Raw genomic sequence first — 23,753 nt, 5'->3', positions numbered from 1 at the left:
GTATTTATCTCTCTCTCTCACACACACACACACACACACAATGTCGCTCACAGATTTCCCCCAAATTTTCATCTGCTGTAGTGTAACTGTATCTCTTTCCCCTGGTTTTAGATGTATGGTCGCTACACACAGGACCTGGGTGTGTATGCGAAAGAAGAAGCAGCGCGTTTGAGGGAGGAGGCAGCGTTCAGACGTCTGGTGACTGAGAGAAGCCGATCTCTCGAGCTCCTCGAGTACGACAAGAGCCGCTGTGCCAAGTGCAGGAGTGAGTTCAATACACATAACACCATGTCTTATTCCAAATAACACTTACACACTACCCCTACACACTTGTACTTGTCTTCTGTGCTGTGCAATGAACTCTTAATGTTGCTGGAACATTTTCAAGAACATTTCATAGGAACTCAACAACAGCATGTACATTATTATGCAGTTTTAATTGCTAAAGAGAAACCAGGAAGTGATTCTCACACTGAAATTCTCACATCTTGTTCCAGAGAGTTACTCAACCTTTTCTTGATTTTTATATGGTTCCAGTTAGTTAAGATAGTTTGAGGGTCTGAAATATGGGTTGTTTTCCAAATGAGTGCTGCCCACTTCCCCTAGACACTTTTACACCTAGACACTGTCAGAATCATTTAATACTGAAGTTGTCCTCAGACTTTTTGTAATTTAGACTTGATGACTTTCTCTAGATACTAGAATTCTGAGTGCACAGTTTTCATGTTTACTCTTTTATATTTCAACAGAATTCAGATTATTGTTAAATGTTACATCTCCTTTGTCCTATTTATTTATTTATTTATTTATTTATTTATTTGACTTTTTTGTTTGTTTGGTGCCACCTTGTGGTCAAAATATACTGATTAATTTTTTTCAAGTCTTTGAATATGAAAATTAAATATTAATACAAAACAGGCTTAATTATATTGTAGATAAGTATAATTAAAATTGGTGGCTTTAAAATATATTAAAAGTGAAAATGAATATTGTTCACTAAAATATAGTTTGTTTATTTATTTATTTATTTATTTATTCATTTTTGTGAGTGTGTGTGTGTGTGTGTGTGTGTGCTCTCACCAGGGGGCAGAAGTGCACTTCTCTGAACAATCACTGATTAATTATTTATTTTTAAATGATTTCGATTCTTCTATATGTCAAGCATGTTGTACGAGTCCCCCCCCTCTCTTTCTCTCTTTCTCTTTCTCTCTCTCTCTCTCTCTCTCTCTCTCTCTCTCTCTCTCTCTCTCTCTCTCTCTCTTCCGCTCTCTCTCTCCCTCTCTTTCCCTCTCAAATACACGCACACAGTAACAGTTGTGATGTTAGCAGGAGCTGTCACAGGTTGCCATGGTTACAGGTTGTCGAATGCATAGTCGCATCTCTCTCTGTTTCTCCTCTGGCGCCCGAGGAAGTAAAAATAAAGAAGAAAGAAAGTAAAAGAAAACAATTCAAAGGGATAAATGAAAGAAAGTATAAAAATATTTAAATTATGAGAAAAAGAAAGACACATGACATTCTCTTATCTTATTATTATTTATTATCCTTTCTTTATTTCTATCAATGTTTTATGTACCTTTTTTGTGTAATTATTTTTTTCATGTAACACTCTTTCCTTTTTACATTTTATTTGTGTGTTTTTCTTTTTTTCTGTTCTTCGTTTTCTCTCTCTCTCTCTCTCTCTCTCTCTCTCTCTCTCTCTCTCTCTCCTGTGATTATGATGTTTTCGATTAAAGTTGAATTCTTTCAGGTGTTCTACTCATTAATGTGAATGAATAATTAAAACACTTTCTATTATTAACCTCATCAATTAAACAACTACATCGTGTGTGTGTGTGTGTGTGTGTGTGTGTGTGTGTGTGTGGGCGTGGGCGTGTTTAGAGAGGGAGTGAGTGTATCAAATGAGTGAACAAAGTCATGACGGGAGGATTAGTAAAAAGAAAAAATAAAGGACAAATGATGTAGTTTGATGGGAAAAAAAGAATAAATAAGGAAATAGTAAATTGAACCCTTTTACAGAATCTAACCTTTATTTATGATCTCAGAGGCTCAGATGTTCTGCTGATTGTCAAATTTAGGAATAAATTGGAAGTTAATGTGTGACTGTAAACAGGCCAAGCTTTACAGCAACCAAGCAGCTAAAGCCTGTGGATCTCCACAAGCCATGTTTCTCTGTAGTAGGAGCAATTTACAATTAACAGCTGAAGATCCCACAGATTGCAGGATGAAGGAGTCTGAGGCATCATGTGTGTATAAATGGTTGTACAGGGTTTTTTCAGGAGCATGTATTTAGCAAATTTTATGGTAATAGGTAAGATTGAGACTTTGAGTGTGGATGGAGCCAATGTTGTTATAAAGATTGGTAATGTCTGGTTTAGCAGGTCAAATGCTGAAACACACACATCAAGTTGATAGAACAGTGAGAGATGAGAAGCAGAACTTCAGGTACAGTCTCTCTCTCTCGCTCGCTCTCTCTCTCTCTCGCTCTCTCTCTCTCCTCGTCCCTTCATCCTGTCAGCACCAGTGTGCTGTGATTCACCAATTAGGGCTTGTTGAGGTTGCCGTGGTTACAGACAGCATCTTGTGAAGGGAGATGATGGAAAGAACACGGAGGAAGAAAAACAACAGTAGAATTTGCTCCAATGACAAAGGTGCACAGACTCAGTGTACAGATGCTAACAGACAGCGTGTAAATATATAAAATCTAATCATTTGATTATTATACAAAACTTCTGCACTTCTATACTATGAAGAAAGAAAGAAAAAGAAAGAAAGAAAGCTGTTAAGTCTCATGTACATGTTTATTATAGAGGGAAATTCTTTCACAGGTCAGTGTCAGTCATTAAATAAATTACATTATGAAATAGAAATTATAGTAAATTTGTAAGAGTTCATTTGAAAGAGTGTGAAATAAAGTTCTAAAAGGGGGCAGAGTCTGATGTGTTCATGGAAAAACTATTAGACATTTTTTAACTATTTTTTGGCACGCAAACACACACACGCACACTTCAGGTGACAGGAGACAGAAGGGCCTGGGAGAACACAGCTTGTTGGTAGGCGTGCAGAAGGAGAGCGCAATAACACCAGTCACGTGGAAAATGTGTTTAACGGTATGTCTGTCACGTTTTAGCTTCATTTCCAGACATTTGGGATCGTAATCAGCACTCAAACACTCGGTGTGTGTGGGTGTGTTTTTGTGTGTGTGAGAGAATTTTTTAGAAAAGCTTTCTAAAAAACTTAAAATTGCATTAACACTTTTTTTTTTTTTTTACAAAGACTTGACCAACATGGCAACAGTAACTAAGCTAATGGTGTGCAGGGCTTGTGATCAGCAAATAAAAATCAGATCAAGTTGTAATATGTTTTGTTGGCGTATTCACCAAATACTTCCCAACAGACAACTAAACTTTGCAAATCTTTGCTAAGATGGAAGCATTTTATTTATTGTTTATTTACTGTTATTATTTTAGCATGAAAGTGATTTATCCATCAAATTAATTCACACCAATCACATGCTCATTTGTTTCCCCTCATTATAGGAGTTTATGAAGTAAGAGTTTATGCTAACTGTAAAACAGCAACGTCCTTCCACAGTCGATGTTAAACTAGCAATGTTTAATGCTAGCCACGTAAATCATCAATAAAATTGTTTCAGTATAAATCCTCATTGCTCACTCTGGCCTTTTGGCAGTGATGTGTGTAAGTGCATTAGCATCAGACACTGTGCCAAACATCAGAACTGATAAACTGATATTTAGCGTGAAAGAGAAAAAAATGCTGAGTCACTGTGAAGTTTAGAAAACCAGGTGCTGTCAGTCGGCACCAGGGCATTGTGCAAAGTTTCTAAAACTTTTGTTTACTTCTTAACTGTTAAAGTGATGAAATGTCTGTGAGCTTGTTTATGATTATAGTGATGCTAAATTAAACACAACCTGCTGGACTACAGGAGCTTTTCTGCTGCTTCTGGGTTGTTTACTAAGTATTTAAGCTAATCTGGTTGAATGCTAAAACTCACCTAGCGAGCAAAAGCTAAAATGTCACATTAAACATTTAACATTAGTGGGTGAAAACAGCATCCAAGAGAAATCTAAACTAGCTAATGAATGTTTAATATAAAAAACAAAAAATAGACAACATGGTAAATGAAAAGTAACCTAGTGAGTCAAAGTTAAATTAGTCTGTTAAACCTAACTTAGCAAACAAGAGCTAACAGAAATGAAACCTAACCTAGTAACAGACAACTAACCTAAACTAAAGCTAAAACATCACCTAGCAAGTGAAGGCTAAACTTAACCTAACAAATGAATGCTAGTCCAGTAAATGCTGTAAAAGCTAAGGCTAACCTAGCGAGTGAAGATCATGTCCCAGACAGAGGGCTGTCAATCAAGTATGTTCATTTGAATATTAAGCAATACCCATCACTACCATAAAGCTTTGATTGAGTCTGATAATGTCTTCTGAAACAGGAAGTCAGGCTGGTCATCCAGCAGTGCATTATGGGTAATGTACTGTGTTTGTGTGTGTGTGTGTGTGTGTGTGTGTGTGTGTGTGTGTGTGTGTGTGTGTGTAGTCTGTACAGTTCACTGTCAGAAGTTCCTGATCTCACGTGTCGGGGAGGATTGGATCTTCCTTATCCTGCTTGGACTTGTCATGGCCCTCGTCAGCTTTGTCATGGACTTTTGCATCGCCATCTGCCTACAAGGTGTGTGTGTGTTTGTGTGTGCGCGTGTGTGTGAGAGTGAGAGAGACAAAAACATGTTGTTAAATACATCTCTGTATTACTAATTAAGCATCTTGGTACTAGGACATATTTAGTTATTATAAAACATCTCACATTTGTAAATATAAAACAACTCATTATGAGAAAAGTATCTCAATATTATTATTAGTCCCTGGTGATTCAGCAGCAGAATCCTGTCCTTTCACCATCACAGCTCGGGTTCAATTTATGGCCAGGACCCAGCTTCTAAGCGGTTAACTCTTAGTACCAGTCCCAATTCTGGATACATTAAGAGGGTTGTGACAGGGAGGGATTCTGGCATAAAATCTGTTCCAAAATCAAAATATGCAGATATGATTATTTGCTGTGGTGAACCTGAACAGGGAACAGGTGTAGGACAACAAGAACAACATTATTCATAGATAAGATTTCATTTTTAACAATAAGAGTGTGTCTGCAGAATCCTGGTGTGTGAGGTAATGTTAAATGAACTCTAATTAGACACAGGTGAGAGTCATCACACCTTACCTGCCAGTTCGGCCTGCCTTCTCTCTGTCCACAGCAGACTCTGGACCACGCACCCACCACACCCCTACTGGCACAGGCTCATTAACATTTTTATAATAATGATAATAATAATAATTTTAATGAGATGCTGGTTACCTATACATTTCAACAGTTTTGTTCTGTATGTGTGTCTCCAGAATGTCGGTGATGACCGTGTGTGTGTGTGTGTGTGATCTCTTCAGCTCAGAAGTGGATGTATGGTGGTTTGGACAGTAACATGGTCTTGCAGTACTTGGCATGGATCACTTACCCTGTAGTCCTCATCAGTTTCTCTGCCGGATTCACACACATCGTAGCACCACAGGCTGCTGGTAACACACACACACACACACACACACACACACACATTGAAGTACAACTACTAGATCAATAATTTTGCTTCTTTGCTATTCTTTCTAATTGTTTTATATAATACATTAATATAACTTCCACATTTATTTATGTTTTATTAATATGGACAGAAATAGATTTTTAGCACTTTTATATCCGCTGCATTAACTACACAGGACATATATTTAGTCATTTCCTTTTGTTTTCAGATATAAATTCATATGTTTAAAAAAGAAAACCTAATAAAAAGAAAAACAATATCTTAATATTAAAGATCATATACTGATGTCTCTAAGGTCATGATTCTATTTACTAAACTTCTGTACATCATTTATTAAGTAAAATAATAATAATAAATCTGAGCAAAATGTTTGGTCCGATTCAGATCTCTGTACTTATGAGAGCTAAACATTTCAACTATTTAAGACGGAGCGTGTAAATGCAATTTTTTTCTGGATAACGAGTTGAGTGTTGGGATCAGACGGACCTCGCAGATGGATTTCTAATCGCTCAGTGGATTAAAGCAGAGTAAAAAGAACAACTGTGACTGCTAGAGCGGTAGCCTGATGAAGAGGGTTTGATCAGAGACTCGACTGTTCTGTGTGCTCAGGTTACTCTATTGTCATGGCTTTTTAGTCCACTATCTTCCATCATGAATATTAACGAGGAAAAATAACGTCATGACGATTGGTTTAAACCTCGATCCTTGTGTGATCATGTGCCAATGTGAAATGTTCAGCATTGCCATTGATGTTGCTTTACAACAACAGCTTAATGTTCCGTTGGCTTTAAGTTGGACGTTAGACACGCTATTAATCCATAAATGTTCTCGAAAGAACACTATCACATTTTAAGTAGAATTTATCCAAAATAAATATTTGTTTTTAGCAAATACTTTAACAAAAATGTTCAGAGTCGGACAGGTTCTAGACGTCAAGATGTTTCAGGTGCACATGCTCAGAAGATGTACAATTAAATGTTCTTTAGTTGTTATAGTTTCATTTAAAGCATTAAAGAGCATTTTCCCAAAGTATGAAGAGCATTAAACATTAAATCTCTGGTTATTTGCTAGTTGTCTGGTTTCGCACACTTAAAAAATAAGAGTCAAATTATTGTTAGATAGATAGATAGATAGATAGATAGATAGATAGATGGATGGATGGATGGATGGACAAATGGATAGATGGATCCCAAACTAATGGCACACTTAGTAGTAGTAGTAGTAGTAGTAGTAGTAGTAGTAGTAGTAGTAATAGTAGTAGCCTTTATTGTCACTGGTCACAAGTACCAGCGAAATTAGCCATCAACCTGTCCATACATACAAAACATATAATATGACAAGGGGGGGACAGGACAGGAAGACAGGGGATTGAAAAGAAATACAGCATAACATGAGGAAAGGGAGGAGAAAAAAACAACCCCCAGACTATGCTCCGGTGGGGAGTACAGTGTGGGAACTGGAAAAACACCTCAGCAACATAAGCACATAAACAGTACGCCATAAACACACGACTTGCAACAGGGGAGGGGAGTGGGGGGTGGGGGGGTGGAGGTAATCCAGCACAGGCAAGCAGCCATCAGGTACTGCAGCCTTTATCCTCTGCGCTGGTCACAGGCCCGCTTGTCAGACTGGCGGTACAAAGCGGCGAAGGCGTAGGATGGGGGGTGAATGCATATCTTTAAACATGTGCGTGTGTGTGTATGTACTGTATGTAAGTGTGTAGGCCTGGAGAGTCGCTGCTCCCGGCATCAAATCTCGGTGCCTCAGATAGATGGATGGATAAATGGATGGATGGACGGACAAATGGATAGATATATCCCAAAATATTGGCACACTACTATAGATAGATAGATAGATATTGCCGATGAGGTTCTGAAATAGGACTCGCAGTTCTTTTTTTTTTTTAACTTCTTTTATATAAAATTAATTGAACTCATTTCCATTTATTAGAATTTCCTTTTCTGTGAATTGTGTGCGAGATCAGTTCATGGTCGCTGATGCGCATTTTGACGAATAGCACTGATGTTACGCCAATTCAATCGAATGACATCCAGTATAAGTGTGAAATGAGCCAACTCAACATTTTATTACTTTCAACTGAAATTCGCTGTTGGAATTAGAGTCTATCAGGAAAAAAAATACTCTGGACCTCATGAATTATTCATAATGAACTCAGTGTGAAGGAATAAAACCATGTCGAGGGATTGTATGTCTGAACCAAAAGGGATTTTATGCTTTCTGGAGGCTGGTTTATGAAGAGTCGATAATGGAGAACATTCAAAGGTCTCATTTTTATCGCAAAAAGAAGAAGAAATGGCATCCTTGTTTAATAAAAACAAAAAAGCTTTAATTTAAAAATTAAAAAAAAAGTACAACTCTATGAGGATGAGGCTAGTCGAATGTAAAATCTGGCTATGTGAATATATGATCATATCCCTAACACACACACACACACAACACACTGATTTTTCTATTTTTCACACGTCCTAGTATTGATGCAATGCAGCAGCTCTGAGGACTGTTTGTAAAATACATCTGTAAAGACTACACAAGACACACACACAGGATGATTCATAAACTTTTCCTAAATGTTTCAGATGTACAATAATAATGTAATAAATTGTTGTGTATCTGTCAGGTTCTGGTATCCCTGAGATGAAGACCATTCTGAGAGGTGTGGTGTTAAAGGAGTACCTCACTCTCAAAACCTTTGTAGCCAAAGTCATTGGCCTAACATGCGCTTTGGGTAGTGGGATGCCTCTAGGCAAGGAGGTATATACACACACACACACACACACACACTGTAAGAAATTTTTTTACGCATGGTGTTGTATTTTTTGAGGACTCTCTCTCACACACACACACACACACACACACACACACACACACACATACTGTATTCATGCTTTCATGAGGCTTTATGGTGTTAATATACTTCTGGGAACTTGTGAGGACACATGCATATAAAATTCTTTCTCACTCTCTCTCTTGCTTGCTCACACACACACACACACACACACACACACACACACACAGTCACACAGGAATAAAGTATGCATTAAATAAAGTCCAACAAGTATATCAAAGTGTACAACTTCCTTTATGAATTATTAATCATAAGCAGTATGTGAAGTTTCCTCTTACATTTTACAGAGATTTGTGTAGCGAGGGTGTGTAGTGAGGATGTGTAGTGAGTGTGTGTTTTGCAATATTCATTTTTATGTACTAGCTCTAGCTAGAGTTCTAGCTCTCTAGAATCCAATTATAAAGCTTTTTTCATTTCACTTTTTGTTTGTTTATTTTTCTTCAAATCATCTCAGCTAATTATCTGGAATTAACACTGTGTGTGTGTGTGTGTGTGTGTGTGTGTGTGTGTGTGTGTGTGTGTGTGTGTGTGTGTGACTTATCCCCCCAGGGTCCATTTGTGCACATTGCCAGTCTGTGTGCTGCACTTCTTTGCAAGTTTATGTCACTCTTCGGGGGAATTTATGAGGTAATTACAAACCAATTACAAAAAAAAAAAATGATTTACAGAAATAGAACACTAAAGCATCATTTTACCAAATTTAACATTATAAAAAAAAATACAAATTTAAAATAATAATTAGTAAGAATGAAAAATACATGAAGTCAAACAAAGCCAATCAAGAAAAACTATTTGCTATTAATAATAATTAATTATTAAATATTTAGAATTAATAACAATATTAAATGTCAATCAAAGCAGTAGATTTGTTACATTTTTTATATATATAATTTTTATATATATAATATATATATATATTTATTCATATGTTTAATTAACTAAACACTCCAGTTGAAAATGTCTTAAAAATGATCGAACAATTAAAAAATGTATATATTTTATCTTGAATGTTGTCTGTTTTGTTGTGTGTTTAACTGATCTATAGTTATTTCTAGTTAGTAATATATTTATATTTTGATATTTTATTCCTGAAGGTGAAAATAAGGTGAGTTTGATGGAACTGTTAAAAACTGTATGTAGGTTTTTTCTTTGTTTTGGTTTTTTTTGAGCATGGCTGCAGATTTTTATTTATTTATTTATTTTTGAGAGAGAGAGAGAGAGAGAGAGAGAGAGAGAGAGAGAGAGAGAGAGAAACCAGGGCTGAAGAAAGAAACGATAAGAACAGACGCTGTTTGGTTTGGTTTCTCTCTGTCTCACCTCCTCAAATTCTTTATGCTGCCTTTGGTGTGTAGATTGGTGTGTGTGTGTGTGTGCGTGTGTGTGCACGTGTTCACTTATCTGTATCTCCGTTGTTCACTGCTTTCTAAGGACCCGAACTTGATTGGTATTAAGGTAAGACTAGAGTTATTTCCCATAATGCACCTCATTCGGTTGTGTGTAGTTCATATATGTGTATATTATATACTGTATATAATTTTAGAACAGAACGTATGTATATCAGGAATGAGCTGTGCATTCGGATCGTTGCCGATCGTTTTAAAGGTTTGCTGCAGAACTGTGATGGAACCGATGTGATAAAACGACTTCACTTCAATAAACAGGAAGTTTGTCTCACAACCAAAATCTGGAAGTTGTGTGTGTGTGTGTGGGTGTGGGTGTGTATGTTTTATTGATTATGTGCATTCAGTTATTATGCACTAAATCCAAGCACATTTTCAACTGTGTGTGTGTGTGTTTTTGTGTGTGTGTTTTTGTGTGTGTGTGTGTGTGTGTGTGTGTGTGTGTGTGTGTGTGTGTGTGTGTGTGTGTGTGTGTGTGACACTGTTAAACAGAACGAATCACGGAACATAGAAATGTTGGCTGCTGCATGTGCTGTCGGTGTCGGTTGCTGCTTTGCTGCCCCAATTGGAGGTGAGTACAAACACACACAATGACCTAGGTTTTTTGTACCTGTTGCATTGTGTTTGTAACTACAGGTGCATGTGTGTGTGTATACGTGTGTAGGCGTGCTCTTCAGCATTGAGGTCACCTCCACGTTCTTTGCTGTGAGAAACTACTGGCGTGGGTTCTTCGCTGCTACCTTCAGTGCCTTCATCTTCAGAGTACTGGCTGTGTGGAACCGAGACGAAGGTGTGTGTGTGTGTGTGTGTGAGCGTATGGGCACGTGCGTGTGTGCGTGTTCACTTTTATGAACATATGTAATTCAGCATTATGACACGTGTGTGTGTGTGTGTGTGTGTGTGTGTGTGTGTGTGTGTGTGTGCAGAGACCATAACTGCTCTCTTTAAGACTCGATTCCGCCTCGACTTTCCCTTCGACCTCCAGGAACTGCCGGCGTTTGCCGTTATTGGGTGAGTTCAGAGATCAATCACAGCAACAAGTAAACACTAAACCACTGAAACTACACAGTAAAATAAAAGGTCCTCATTCTCTCGTTCACACGAACCATGTGTTTAATTCTCTCTCAACATGAATAGGCAAAAATTCAAAGCACCGTCTTACACCTAAGACAAGTAAGTGTAGAATAACCTGCAGAAAAACGTGGAGAAACACAGGATCTTCTGTCAAATCATTGACAAATAATCTCCCCAAATATTTTGAGAATGAATGTATTAAATCTGCTCATTTCTTTGAGAATACCAGAAGCTGTTATTAATATGTAATATATATTTTATTAAATAAAAAATAATCAAGTCTTTAAAGTTTAAAGTTTACCTTTTTTTTAAATACACTAATGGAACATTCCAGAATTTGTATTCAAAATGCTGTCAGTGATGTCACAGCCAACCAATCAGAAACTCTGCTTTAAACACACACACACACACACACACACACAGTGCAGGACCACCTTCTCTCCCTGACTCGTTTACTTTCCGCTCTTCATTTATCATTCTCTCAGTTTTTTCATTAAAATCCATATTTGTCTGTCTTAAAGACCCCATTAAAGTGAATTAGATCAACAGAAGCACTTTTAAAATTATTGGGGAAAAAAAATACGACTTCGCGACCACACGCGCTGTTTTTCCAGGAAAGTTCATTATTTTTAAGTCACTTATGTCATCATTATTAACGAGTTAATTTTTTTATTTTCTGACACTTCTAATTAAAATGTCCAACATCAAGAACCGGATTTAGAGCTTGTTTAAATTCAGATTAAACTTTTCTCTCGGCCGAGTTTATCCAGATTCCTCAGTTCATTTAGTTTAAACATTAATCAGGTTTAACTGCAGGAAGTCACGTGATAAATACTTTTCATTTATTTCAGCATCACTTTTTTTGCAATAATTTTATTTTTAACCTGAAAGTGGCAACAGAAATAAATACTGCCATCAATGACACAACAGTCTCGAGTCTGTAAACATACCATTTACCTTCTAGGAAAAATCTTTTCCTCTCATGTGCTATTGAAAAAGAAGATAAAGTACGAATTAACTACCAAGAATCCTTATTATTATTATTATTATTATTATTATTATTATTAATAATAATAATAATAATAATAATAATAATAATAAATGTAATACAATGTATTGATAGCATGCTTTACTTATTTTTTTAATTAATGCATTTTTTTTTTAGTTTTTTAAATAAATTATATATAGATTATAACTAAATCATTATATATTTATTGTTACTTTCACATATTACCATCGTTTATCACTTATTGAATTTAATTATAAATTATTTATTATATATCAAATTTATAATTATACATTTTAAATTTAAAGGTTGGAATTAATGTCCATGTTTTATATTTACTTTAATTACACTTTCATGCTCACTTTGTCGTCGTAGACATTTAAATATCTTTTTTATATGTTTCATCCAGCACAGTAAATTCATCACGTTAGCTGTTCTTAGTTTTCTTCATAAATACCGTCGATATTAAATGCGTCCATTTGCTCAAGACATGTTTTTTTTTTATTCTAAATCATCATTAATTCATCAGAGGCCTCCTTTTATACAAGTTTTGTCAGAATTGTATGTTTACTTGCGATATAATGCAGTGCTATATGAACTCTTCCAACCGTCTGTAAACACCAAGGCTTTGTAGAAGGAGTTGTGTGAAGTCCGTTCAGTTTAATTGTGTGTGACAGTAAACACACACTCGGTCTGCTGTAAATGCTAATTGTGTTTAACTGACTGAGCAAATCCACGCTGTAACACACACACACTCATACTCACACACTCACTCTGTCTCTCGCTCACTGTTGGCTTCTATAATGAGCTCTGCGATATTGCCTATTCATTATTCATGAGCTGTTTGCCCCGGTGATGATAAATATTCAAGAGATCATTAACATGTGGCCATGGAACTGAAGTTTTAGCGTTTTACTTTGAGAGTTTAATGGAGGTTCTGTATAGAATAGATGCAGACAGGGTTAAAACACTGAGACTGGTGTGTGTGTATGTGTGTGTGTGTGTGTGTGTGTGTGTGTGTGTGTGTGTGTGTGTGTGTGTGTGTACAGGATAGCAAGCGGCTTTGGCGGCGCTCTGTTCGTTTACCTGAACAGACTCATCGTCCAGTTCATTAGGAAGCAGAAGGTGATCAACAAGTTCCTCATGAAGAAGTGAGTGTGTGTTTTTGTGTGCATGTGTGTGTGTGTTTTTGTGTGGGAGTTCGTGTGTGTGGGAGTTCGATGACTAATATAATTGCCACTGAAATGAAACACAACCCTGGAGAGCTTTATTTCACTAAAGGAAGGAAAGAGTGTGTGTATAATCGTGTGTGTGTGTGTGTCTAGGCGTCTTCTATATCCTGCCCTTGTCACACTGCTGATCTCCACATTGACGTTTCCTCCTGGATTTGGGCAGTTCATGGCAGGCCAGGTAAAACAAACACACACACACACACACACACACACATACACACACATTCATGCACACACACATCCATACGAACACACAATTTCTCACATGTAGACACACACATGCTGATACACATGCTGATATATGCGCATCACATGTCCTATGTTTTACACGTATTCAGCCATAAACCAATGATGGATGTGTTCTCAATTCATATAAACCTTGTTCACTAGGTCTCCTAGTGCTAATAGAGACTACACTTAGCACTTGTACACTACACACCACAGATACTGCACCTCTGTACGTTACACAGCACTGAGTGATTAAGCAGGAAAAGAGAGAGAAAGCAAAGGAAAAGAAAAAACTGAGAGGAAGAGGACAAGAGATGAGTCACCACTGAGGAGAGATAGAGAGAGAGGGATGTTATGTGATTCTGTGTTGGCCTCTATGTGTGTATGCGAGTCAATGCTACACACACACATGCGCCAACAGCATCTCTTTTATTTTTATAGTCTGTTTCTCACATTGTTTTCTCTTTCATTTTGTCTTTCTTTTTGTCTTTCTCTTTAATGAGCGAATGACTCACAGTCTTTTGTCTGTGCCAATAAAACACTCAATAAAGTGACTGCATCTTAGGCGATGACTAAGACACACAAAGAAAGGACATGAGGACAAATTCGCATACACTATTAATGAATGAGATGGTAGAATGTTTGAAGAATCTAATCTTCTGCATCTGGGGTAATTAAATGACCTCACTTCCTGTTTACTTGAACCATTTCCTGTTTGCCCATTTGTAGCTGACCCAAAAGGAGTCTCTAGTGACGTTGCTGGACAACCGCACATGGGCGAAACAGGGCATTGCTGAGGAGTTTGAGTACGACGGTCATGCCGCTGCCTGGAAACATCCACAGGCCAACGTCTTCATCACACTCGTCATCTTCATCGTGATGAAGGTATGAACACTCAACATGTTCTCCACCATCATCCATTAGATCCATATAGACTCATGATATCCGTATAATGAGTAGGAAGGATGACGTTAGTGATGGAGATAAAGAAGAGAAGGTGATGGTAAGGTGGTGATGGTGAGAAGATGCAGGAGAGATGCTAAAAATTTAAATATTATTGGGAGAAGATGATGATCTAATGGGAAGAAGATGATGAGTTGGATTGGAGACAAGGAGGTGATGTGAGTTAGATCATGGGTTGATGTTTAAGACCTGACGGGTCAACGTTTTAGGAAGTGATGCAGACGTGATGGAGGACATTCAAAGTACAGTTGGTTATGTGCATGAGAGTTATGTGCATAAGAAGCATGAGAAGCAACAGATGGAGGAGTAATGAGGTTAAGGAGAGGAGCTGGTGCTTAAAAGATAAGACGATGGCCATCAGGTGAGGAGATGATGAGGGTGGGGAGAAGAGATGGTGGGATGATGGGTAAAAATCAATGCTAAGGTAAAGATATGAAGATGGTGGAGAGATGATGAAGATGGTGAGATGATTAAAATGTTTGGAAAATGTTGTAGGAGAAGTGACAGAGTAATGGTGAAAGTGTTGCACAGAGAAAGCAATAAATAAGGATTGATGAGGAGGAGGGATGAGAAATGGAGATAAGGAGTGAGGAAGGAGGAGCTGATGGAGCTGAAGCGAGGATTGGAAGGAAATACATGAAGAATGAAGAGGAGATCACCTCTTAAGGTGGAGGTGGTCAGACAATAACAGTGGGACAAGATGCGAAGATGATGGAGAACTGATGAAGAACCAGGAGGAGATCAATTCAAGTAGTTTTCTGCAAAAGAGCACTAAAAACTTACAGCTCATTAGAGCATTTTGGCCACAACAATCAGAAAAGATACTCCACAAAGTGTGTGTGTGTGTGCGCGCGCGTGTGTGCGTGTGTACGTGCATGCTCTAAGGGGGTGCATGTGCTTATATCTACTGGTACCTGCGTTTGTCACCTTGGCAACCTGTACCGAACCTGGCAAAACCTTTCATAGATCAGGAAGTGATGTCGTCAATGTCACCATGGGGACCAGTGTCCTGTGGAGGAAGTGGGACCTTTTAACATTGTGTGTGTGTGTGTGTGTGTGTGTGTGTGTGTGTGTGTGTGTGTGTGTGTGTGTGTGTGTGTGTGTGTGTGTGTGTGTGTGTGTGTGTGTGTGTGTGTGTGTGTGTGTGTGTGTGAGAGTGTGTGTTCAGAGTAATTTGTCTGTTTTTTCTTTTATACTAACTCACTGTTGGTTCCTAAAATCTTAATGTATGTATATATGTACAATATTATTAAAATGACATATAATAATGATGAATTAAAAAAAAGGAAAACATGTAGAAGAAGGGATGGATGGATGGATGGGTTGGGAGAATGTATTGTTGCATGAAAGGATGGAGAAAAGGATGGATAAGGTAATTTTGAGATTTTGTATTGTTTTATTTTTTTATGTAAATCTCTCTCTCTCTCTCTCTCTCTCTCTCTCTCTCTCTCTCTCTCTCTCTCTCTCTCTCTCTCTCTCTCTCTCTCTCTCTCTCTATCTATCTATCTATCTATCTATCTATCTATCTATCTATCTATAGTTTTGGATGTCTGCTTTGGCCACCACTATCCCAGTACCTTGTGGAGCTTTCATGCCCGTCTTTGTAATCGGTATGTATGGAAAGGCAATGTGTGTGGGTGTGTGAGAGAGAGCGAGAGAGAGAGAATGACTTATAAAAATTATATAAACTACAAAGAGTACTGTCATCCCTCAAAGTAATTAAGTTATTCGACATAACTTTTGTGCACATGTGTGTGTGTGTGTGTGTGTGTGTGTGTGTGTGGGTGTATCAGGTGCTGCTTTCGGCCGGTTAGTAGGTGAGAGCATGGCTGCTTGGTTTCCTGAAGGTATTCATTCAGACGGGGTTGTGTATTCCATCGTACCAGGAGGATATGCTGTAGTTGGTAAGATGTACACACTCACACACTCTCTGTCTCACACACACACACACACATAACAAGGTTACACACATGTGAAGGGGCATTTGGTCTAGAAAGCCTGTAAAAGTCAAGCATGTGGAAAAACAACTGTGTGTGTGAGTGAGTATGTGTGTGTGTGAGTGCGTGTTCTCGCTGATGTCGAAAACTCGCTCAACATGTTTCTTAGACACCCACATTTTCACTGATGAGAGCTTTTCATCTCTGACTCCTGCTGAAAATCCATTAGCATCTCCGTGTTTACTCTGTGTGTGTGTGTGTGTGTGTGTGTGTGTGTGTCTTTGATCAGTCAGATTTGCAGCTGCAAAAAAATGATCTTTCCTCAGTGTTGCTCTCCTGCAGGTTTTGTCCATATGCTATTTATTTATTTATTTATTTATTATGCAATATTTATATTTCCTGTCTTGCTTCCTCTCTCAAAAGAAGATCCTCTAATTTGGGAGATAATAAATAGAAATAACTGTCTACTGTGACCATATGCATAGTTTTATTAGAAAACATGAGCATACAATCAAACGTGGGGCAAAGAGAGTAACAGGAAACAGCCAGAGTTCGAGAACCAGAATTAACGGTCAGTGTGGCAAACAAATCCAAAGCTAACATCAAACAGCGGAAACCCGATAAAATGACGCTTGCTTGGTTACGCAGGTACAGTAAACTGACAATACTTCACAAAGTTATACAGGGTATGAGTTTGTTATTCAAGTCCATGAAACTGGAAGTACACTGAGGAAATGTATAAACTTACGTTAGGGTGCCCTCTGGTAGTGAGGAGGAGACGATGGGTGCAATGGATGATGTTACAGTTATAATAATAAATTCAGTAGTTGAGTTATATTACTAATTATAAACTCAGTGGTTTATAGTTATGATAAAACCCAAAGAAATGTGATTCAGGGTAATGCTACAATAGTCATTTCAATCATATATAACTGTTGCAGTACACAGTGAAATGAGACAACGTTTCTCTGGGATCATGGTGCTACATAAAATAAAGACAGGGTTAAGGACTTAGTAAGTAGTCCTAGATACATAAAGTGAAACTGTGCATCCTGGTGTAAACTGTGCAAGACAAGACAAACAAGACAGACATGACAGTGCAGGACAAATGACAGTGCAGACGAAAAGTTACAAGGCAATACAAAAAATACAAAAAGACAATCCACAAAAGACAATAAACAGAAACAGCGCCAACCAGTGTAAATACTGTATGTTCAAACAATATTGCGTGCAGTAATACTTGAATGAACAGTTTCTTAGCAGCAGGTCCCTGAGATAATGTATAGGTTTTGTGCAAAAACAGCAAACGACTGAAATATTGTACAGTGTGTGCAAAACAGCGGAAATGATTAGACCGTGTGTGCAAAGAGCAAAAAAGTAAAAAAAAAAAAAAAAGTGTTGGACTACAGAGCGGTAGGTTGTGAGTTTGAATCCCAGGTCCAACAAGCTGCCACTGGGTTCGTGCCTTGCTCAAGGGCACCTCAGTCGTGGCCGGCCCGAGACTCGAACCCACATCCTTAGGGTTAGGAGTCAGACTCTCTAACCATTAGGTCACGACTGGGCCCCTGAGCAAGGCCCTTAACCCTCAATTGCTCAGTTGTGTAAAATGAGGTAAAACTGTAACTCGCTCTGGATAAGGGCGTCTGTTAAACACCAGAAATGTAAAAGTTATCATAGATTATTTATTAAAGGATCTTACTTTATAACTGTTGTCCAAAGCTCAGTACACTTTAATGTAAAACACACGGTATCCTTAACTTTACACACATTTGCTGTAAAACCAATCGTATCTTTATACATGAAATATCATTAATGTTGCTGTAAAACAATATCATGACACTACTATATTATTATTATTATTATTATTATTATTATTATTATTATTATTACTTTTTTAAAGCCTTTTTATTATTATTAAGAATAATTTTTATCAGCTTTTCACTTACAAATTTCTGTACCATGTGTCATTATTATAAACGCATCACAGTAAAAAGCCTTTATCATGATATGATAATATGCATATTGTGAATTATAGAAATTCACATAGAAATAAATACTATGTTATGTTGGTGTAATGATATGTTTCACTCCTATAAGAATTCTGTGAATATTACTGACAGTAGAAGCTTTGGCAGCTTGTAAATTTAAAGGTGTGTGTGTGTGTAGGTGCGGCGGCCTTATCTGGAGCAGTAACACACACCGTGTCGACGGCGGTGATCGTGTTCGAGTTGACTGGACAGATCAGTCACATACTCCCTATAATGATCGCTGTTATATTAGCCAACGCCGTGGCTCAGAGCCTCCAGCCGTCAATTTACGACTCCATCATACGCATCAAAAAACTACCGTACCTTCCAGAGCTCGGCTGGGGACACCACGAGTGAGTATCTGTTTGTCCGTCCATCTTCACATTCAACATGGATATCCATATAACCAATCAAAAACATTTTTGTACTCAGCTGATGCTAGCCCTAGCTTAGTGGTTAAGGTGTTGGTTTGCTGATCGGAAGGTTGTGAGTTGTCATTGTTAAAATAAATGGAAACCAGAGGGTTACTTTATAACTGTATTTGTATTATTACTAAAACAAATGTACTTATTTTTGCAAGTTTGTTTAAATTCATTCATTTAATTGAGTTATTCTAGTCACTTCTCTTTCACTAGTCACTTCTCTTTCTACTGTAGTTACTTCAGTTAGATGAACTTGATTTAGAAAGTTTAAGGACTTCGATGCCATAAAGTTCTGACACATTATTTTATGTCACTGATTTATTTTATTTATTTTGGTAAAATGACATTTTAATTTAGTTTATTATTCTACCAGTATGGGGATGACTGGCTGTGTCACGCTGAGAAGTTTCTTAAGTTTGTGAAGTTTTTGCTTTGTGTAGGCGTCTGGTTTAGTGCTGCTTTAAGGAATGTAATAAAGTTGAAATTTATGAAACTGAAACACACACACACACACACATACACATACACAGTCTATTTGTCCTCCAGTTGTTGAGTCTCTAACCACTGTTTTGTGGATATTATTTATATATGTCAAGAGAACAATTATAGACTTTGTGACCAACTCTCAGTGTGTGTACGTGTGTGTGTGTAAGATTTTGTTTGGTTTTGTGTGGTTTTGTTGTAGCCTTGTGTTGATGGATTGTTTCTGTGATGATTAGATTTTTTTTGGTTTATAAGGGAGGAAGGATGAAAAACAGTCATGACTTTTATATTAGTACTATATTATTTAGAAGGTGTGGGTGTGTGTGTGTTACAGAGAACAGCTTGTGTGTTGTGTAGTGGTAGCACTTTTTAATATGGACAGCAAATTTTAGGGACAAAGTCAGCAGAACACACACATAGACACAGGTGTATTTTTGACTTCATCTATCACTAAATAACTAATGATTTGAATTGTATTACTTAATTTAAATTCTTTTCAGGGCTAAATGAATAAACTGATACATTTTTGTTCTATAACATGTCCTATGTGTCATGTGACATACATGACACCAATAACTAATTTGTTTTATTACTGTGGGATAAGAGAAAAACATCAGCTCATAGTGACTGCAGTAACTGGTCTTCATCACACCGTGTCCTGAGGAGTGTTCCTCTTTACTGATCTGTATAAAATGTGCTGTATTTGTGCAGGAAATATAACATTCGTGTGGAGGACATCATGGTGAGAGACGTGAGGTTCATCACACTGAACTGCACTTATAGAGACCTGCATGATGTCCTGCTCACCGAGCGACTCAAAACACTTGCACTGGTCGAGTCCTCGGGTATACACACACACACACACACACACACACACACACACTTTTGTTAGAAGATCGTCATTTACTAATCAATGTTTTTTTCCTGCAGAGTCGATGATCTTATTGGGCTCGATTGAGCGCGCTCAGTTGCAGGCACTGCTGTCCAATCAGCTCGGTCGGCCACGGAGACTCGAGTACCTCCGTCAGCGCTCACAGGATGAGAAGAAACACTGTGACGCACACATCAGTGAGGAGAATGTTCACAAGAACAACCAGGAAGTTCGCTTTCAGGTCAGTGCTGGGGTCAGTGATTCATTACCGAAAGTTTGTGTTGAGTTATGTACACAAAATTCTATTTTCACAATTACACAATTCTTTACAGCTGATAATAACTTCCAGTCTCATGAATCTTACATTTTATTAGAAATGTATTTTTTAGTTTGATGCTTTCACATTTGCTTTAAAAAGAATGTAAAAAAATTGTAATTATATTTAAATATTATTAATATCTTGTATTTTATTGTAAACTGTTGTAGAAAGAACATTATTTACATTATTTCCTGTCTGGTGTCACCCAAATGAGGATGGGTTCCCTTCTGAGTCTGGTTCCTCTCAAGGTTTCCTCCTCATATCATCTCAGGGAGTTTTTCCTTGATGCCGTCACCTCAGGCTTGCTGATTAGGGATAGGGATAGACATATAGTATTTTAAATTTTAAATTAGTATTTTAAAATTCATTTAAAACTTTAATTGTATGTATTCATTTTATTTATTTATTTATTTATTTATTTTTCTTCTTGTATATATTTATTTTGAATTTGAATGTTTTTTCATTATATATGTTTATATAAACTTTATTTTTTTATATCTTTTTTTTTTTTTTTTTATTCATCCATTTTTAGGGCTCCCACATAATGCTTGTGAGATTATTTTCTTTTTAGATTTTTTTTTTTTTAATTTATTTATTTATTTTATTTTAATTTTATTTTTTTTTAGATCTCTACGGAGGAATCCTCGTTCACTCCTCCTCGTTCCGTCTCACCGAAACCGCTGAAGCCTGCACTGAAACGACAACCAGTCGTGGATAGAGGCTCACAGATACCATCAAGTATGTACTTGTATCCACATGCGTGCACTCTCTCTCTCTCTCTCTCTCTCTCTCACACACACACATGCACACACACACACACATGCACACACAAAAAAAAGATGCAAAAGTGACTACACATGTAGCTATGCTTTATCTTCCCACCAGGTCAGGACTCGGGCATCGCCTTAAAGAACCTCTTCTGCACCCACCCAGATACTGAGGGGGCAGAGGTATGTACTGTACACGCAGACACACACACAAACACACACATGCACACACAATTTTCAAACCCCCACTTCAAACCAGTTACGTCACTTCACTCGAGTTCTGATTTTCTCCCACGTCTCTCTCAGTGATGCTCTTCAGCAGTTAACCATTAGGTTTTTATCACATTCTCTCTCGCTGTCTTAACATTTGCCCCTCTTTCCTGATGGAAGATTTATAACCTGAAGAACTCCATGGCTCCTGAACACAGGAAGCTCAAGCGTGTGAGGATATCGGTGGCGGTAAGAACCCCAGACCGTAAACCCGACGAAAAAAATAACACCAACAGAAACATGACTTCCATCCAAGCAGCCATTTTGCCTTCATGTCTAATCTCGAGCACTTTCCTTCTGTATGCCTGCTCTTGACCTTTGACCTTCTGGATCACAAATTGGCAGAATTTGTAACAAACATCTCCCAGTTTGAGGTTTTTACGGCTACCTTGGCATTTGAATTGACTAAATCAGATCAGTTGAAATGTCAATTAGAAACAGTAATGAATTTAACGTCAAGACTCTGAGCAGTAAACTTTTACTAATGACATTTTCTAATAAAACATTTGCTACAATATCTATAAATGCTTCAAAATATCAAGATATACTGCAGTGCTGCTGAAAAACTTGTAACTTGTAACCAACAATAAACATTTAAAATAATAAATACAATATTTTATCTAGTTTTTGTAGCCGTTAACTTGAAATTCTGTGAGAACTATAGGATATAGAAAGTATCTATAGTTCTATCTTTTGAGCATATTGCAGCAAAATAACGCATTTAATAAATTAACATCTAATAATTAAATTTAATAGAATATACAAGTTTTTTATTTATAATTTTACAACAACAGTTTAACTTACTTTTGTCAAATTAAGTTAAAGTTTACTTTAAATTTAAGTTAGTTAAATTTTGAGCTATAACAATATTAGCTCAGCAATCTTCGAGAACATCCAAATGTTTAACTACTTTAAATCTACTTTAAACCTTTAGCTCAAAATAAAATACACTAGAATAGAAATTTTATTGGTAGCATATTTTAAAAATGCTTGCAAAATACGTATCAAGTCCTTCTGGACATGTTACAACAAAATGCAATTTGTTCTTTCTTCTGATTCACATCTCTTCAATATTTATAATTTCTAACTATTACAATAATCTAAATTTGATTGCACAGAATCTGTGCATGACTTCTATGATGAAATCATAAAAATTCTAACTTACTAACATTGAAAAGTTAATTTAATTTATTTTGAATCTATGTAATTTTGCTTGCTTAACTACACTAGCTTCTAGAACTTGTCCAAATGTGATCTACATTAATAAGGAAATGAAATTTAAATAGCTAGTGCCTTAATACATAAACAATATCAAATGCAAAATGTTTTTTTTAAATATTTTTATGCACAGTTGACTATAATATGCTAAATATTATTTGTTACATAGCTATAAAAATAGAATTCAATAAACTCATTCAAAAAACAATTCAATCAACTTTGTCAAAGTTACACAGATCAAAGCATTATGGAGTTAAAACATTTTTATTATATTATATATGAATAATATTTTATCCATCAAGATAACCTTTATGAACTATATATATTACTAAACGTATCTGCTAAATTTTTATTATGTTAATAATGTTAAATGATCAGCTAAATTTTCAAGCCTATAAATAACTTCACAATAATCTTATAGCAAGCTAACGAATCTGATTTATTTCTGTTTTTGTTTTTTTTTTTCTCAATTGATCAGGACAATATTATGCTACTATTCTGCTAATAGTTTTTGCATTTTAAGTAGTTAAGTAGTAGTGGGTTAAAAAGTTGTAGGTTAACGAACCTTAAAATTTAGTTGTTACTCCAATGACAATATTGTATTTATTTTGCAAAGGGAAAATTGCTATTTACACATAAATAGATGTCAAGCCAGTGAGCGTTTAAATACTGTCACCATGTAAGTCTTTATTTCTTGATTGAACTATGAGGAAACATAGAAATCTTAAATGATGAAGGTCAAAGGTCAGATAAGGCACACCCTTATCCAGAGCGACGTGCAACAGTTCTTTTACTTGTCCCAGTAGCATGCTAAGTCATTCATTACGACTGAATTATGCATGTAACATGATGTAAAGCCTTGCTTTCATCTCGGCTGTAGAGTTTAAAGATTGGAATTCATTAGCAATATAATGTTCATAATAAGTACTAATTAGTAGTCATGTTATGACAGAAATCCAAAAGCAAACGGTTTGTGTTAGCTAGTTTAATAATTACAGCAGCTAGCCAGGTATCAACCAAGTTTACATAGCATTTCAGTTTAATTTTAAGCTAAA

General features: G+C 36.7%; 1 protein-coding gene across 1 annotated transcript in view; it reads left to right on the top strand.

Moving 5' to 3' along the window:
• The window catches only part of LOC132857646 (chloride channel protein 2-like), a 52,186-nt gene that overhangs the window by 20,164 nt on the left and 8,269 nt on the right, over positions 1 to 23,753 (top strand). The window contains exons 2-19 of the mRNA XM_060887603.1: positions 112 to 265; positions 4,568 to 4,699; positions 5,467 to 5,595; positions 8,254 to 8,387; positions 9,031 to 9,108; positions 10,374 to 10,452; positions 10,546 to 10,671; positions 10,808 to 10,892; positions 13,011 to 13,112; positions 13,287 to 13,371; positions 14,151 to 14,306; positions 15,925 to 15,994; positions 16,178 to 16,288; positions 18,488 to 18,701; positions 19,965 to 20,098; positions 20,184 to 20,365; positions 21,070 to 21,181; positions 21,329 to 21,393. Coding sequence (XP_060743586.1) covers positions 112 to 265; positions 4,568 to 4,699; positions 5,467 to 5,595; positions 8,254 to 8,387; positions 9,031 to 9,108; positions 10,374 to 10,452; positions 10,546 to 10,671; positions 10,808 to 10,892; positions 13,011 to 13,112; positions 13,287 to 13,371; positions 14,151 to 14,306; positions 15,925 to 15,994; positions 16,178 to 16,288; positions 18,488 to 18,701; positions 19,965 to 20,098; positions 20,184 to 20,365; positions 21,070 to 21,181; positions 21,329 to 21,393 — 2,148 coding nt within the window. The remainder of the gene's footprint in view (positions 1 to 111; positions 266 to 4,567; positions 4,700 to 5,466; positions 5,596 to 8,253; positions 8,388 to 9,030; positions 9,109 to 10,373; positions 10,453 to 10,545; positions 10,672 to 10,807; positions 10,893 to 13,010; positions 13,113 to 13,286; positions 13,372 to 14,150; positions 14,307 to 15,924; positions 15,995 to 16,177; positions 16,289 to 18,487; positions 18,702 to 19,964; positions 20,099 to 20,183; positions 20,366 to 21,069; positions 21,182 to 21,328; positions 21,394 to 23,753) is intronic.

Source organism: Tachysurus vachellii, chromosome 15 (genome assembly GCF_030014155.1).
Source record: "Tachysurus vachellii isolate PV-2020 chromosome 15, HZAU_Pvac_v1, whole genome shotgun sequence".
Taxonomy (NCBI): domain Eukaryota; kingdom Metazoa; phylum Chordata; class Actinopteri; order Siluriformes; family Bagridae; genus Tachysurus; species Tachysurus vachellii.
This window is presented reverse-complemented; position numbering and strand designations above follow the sequence as displayed.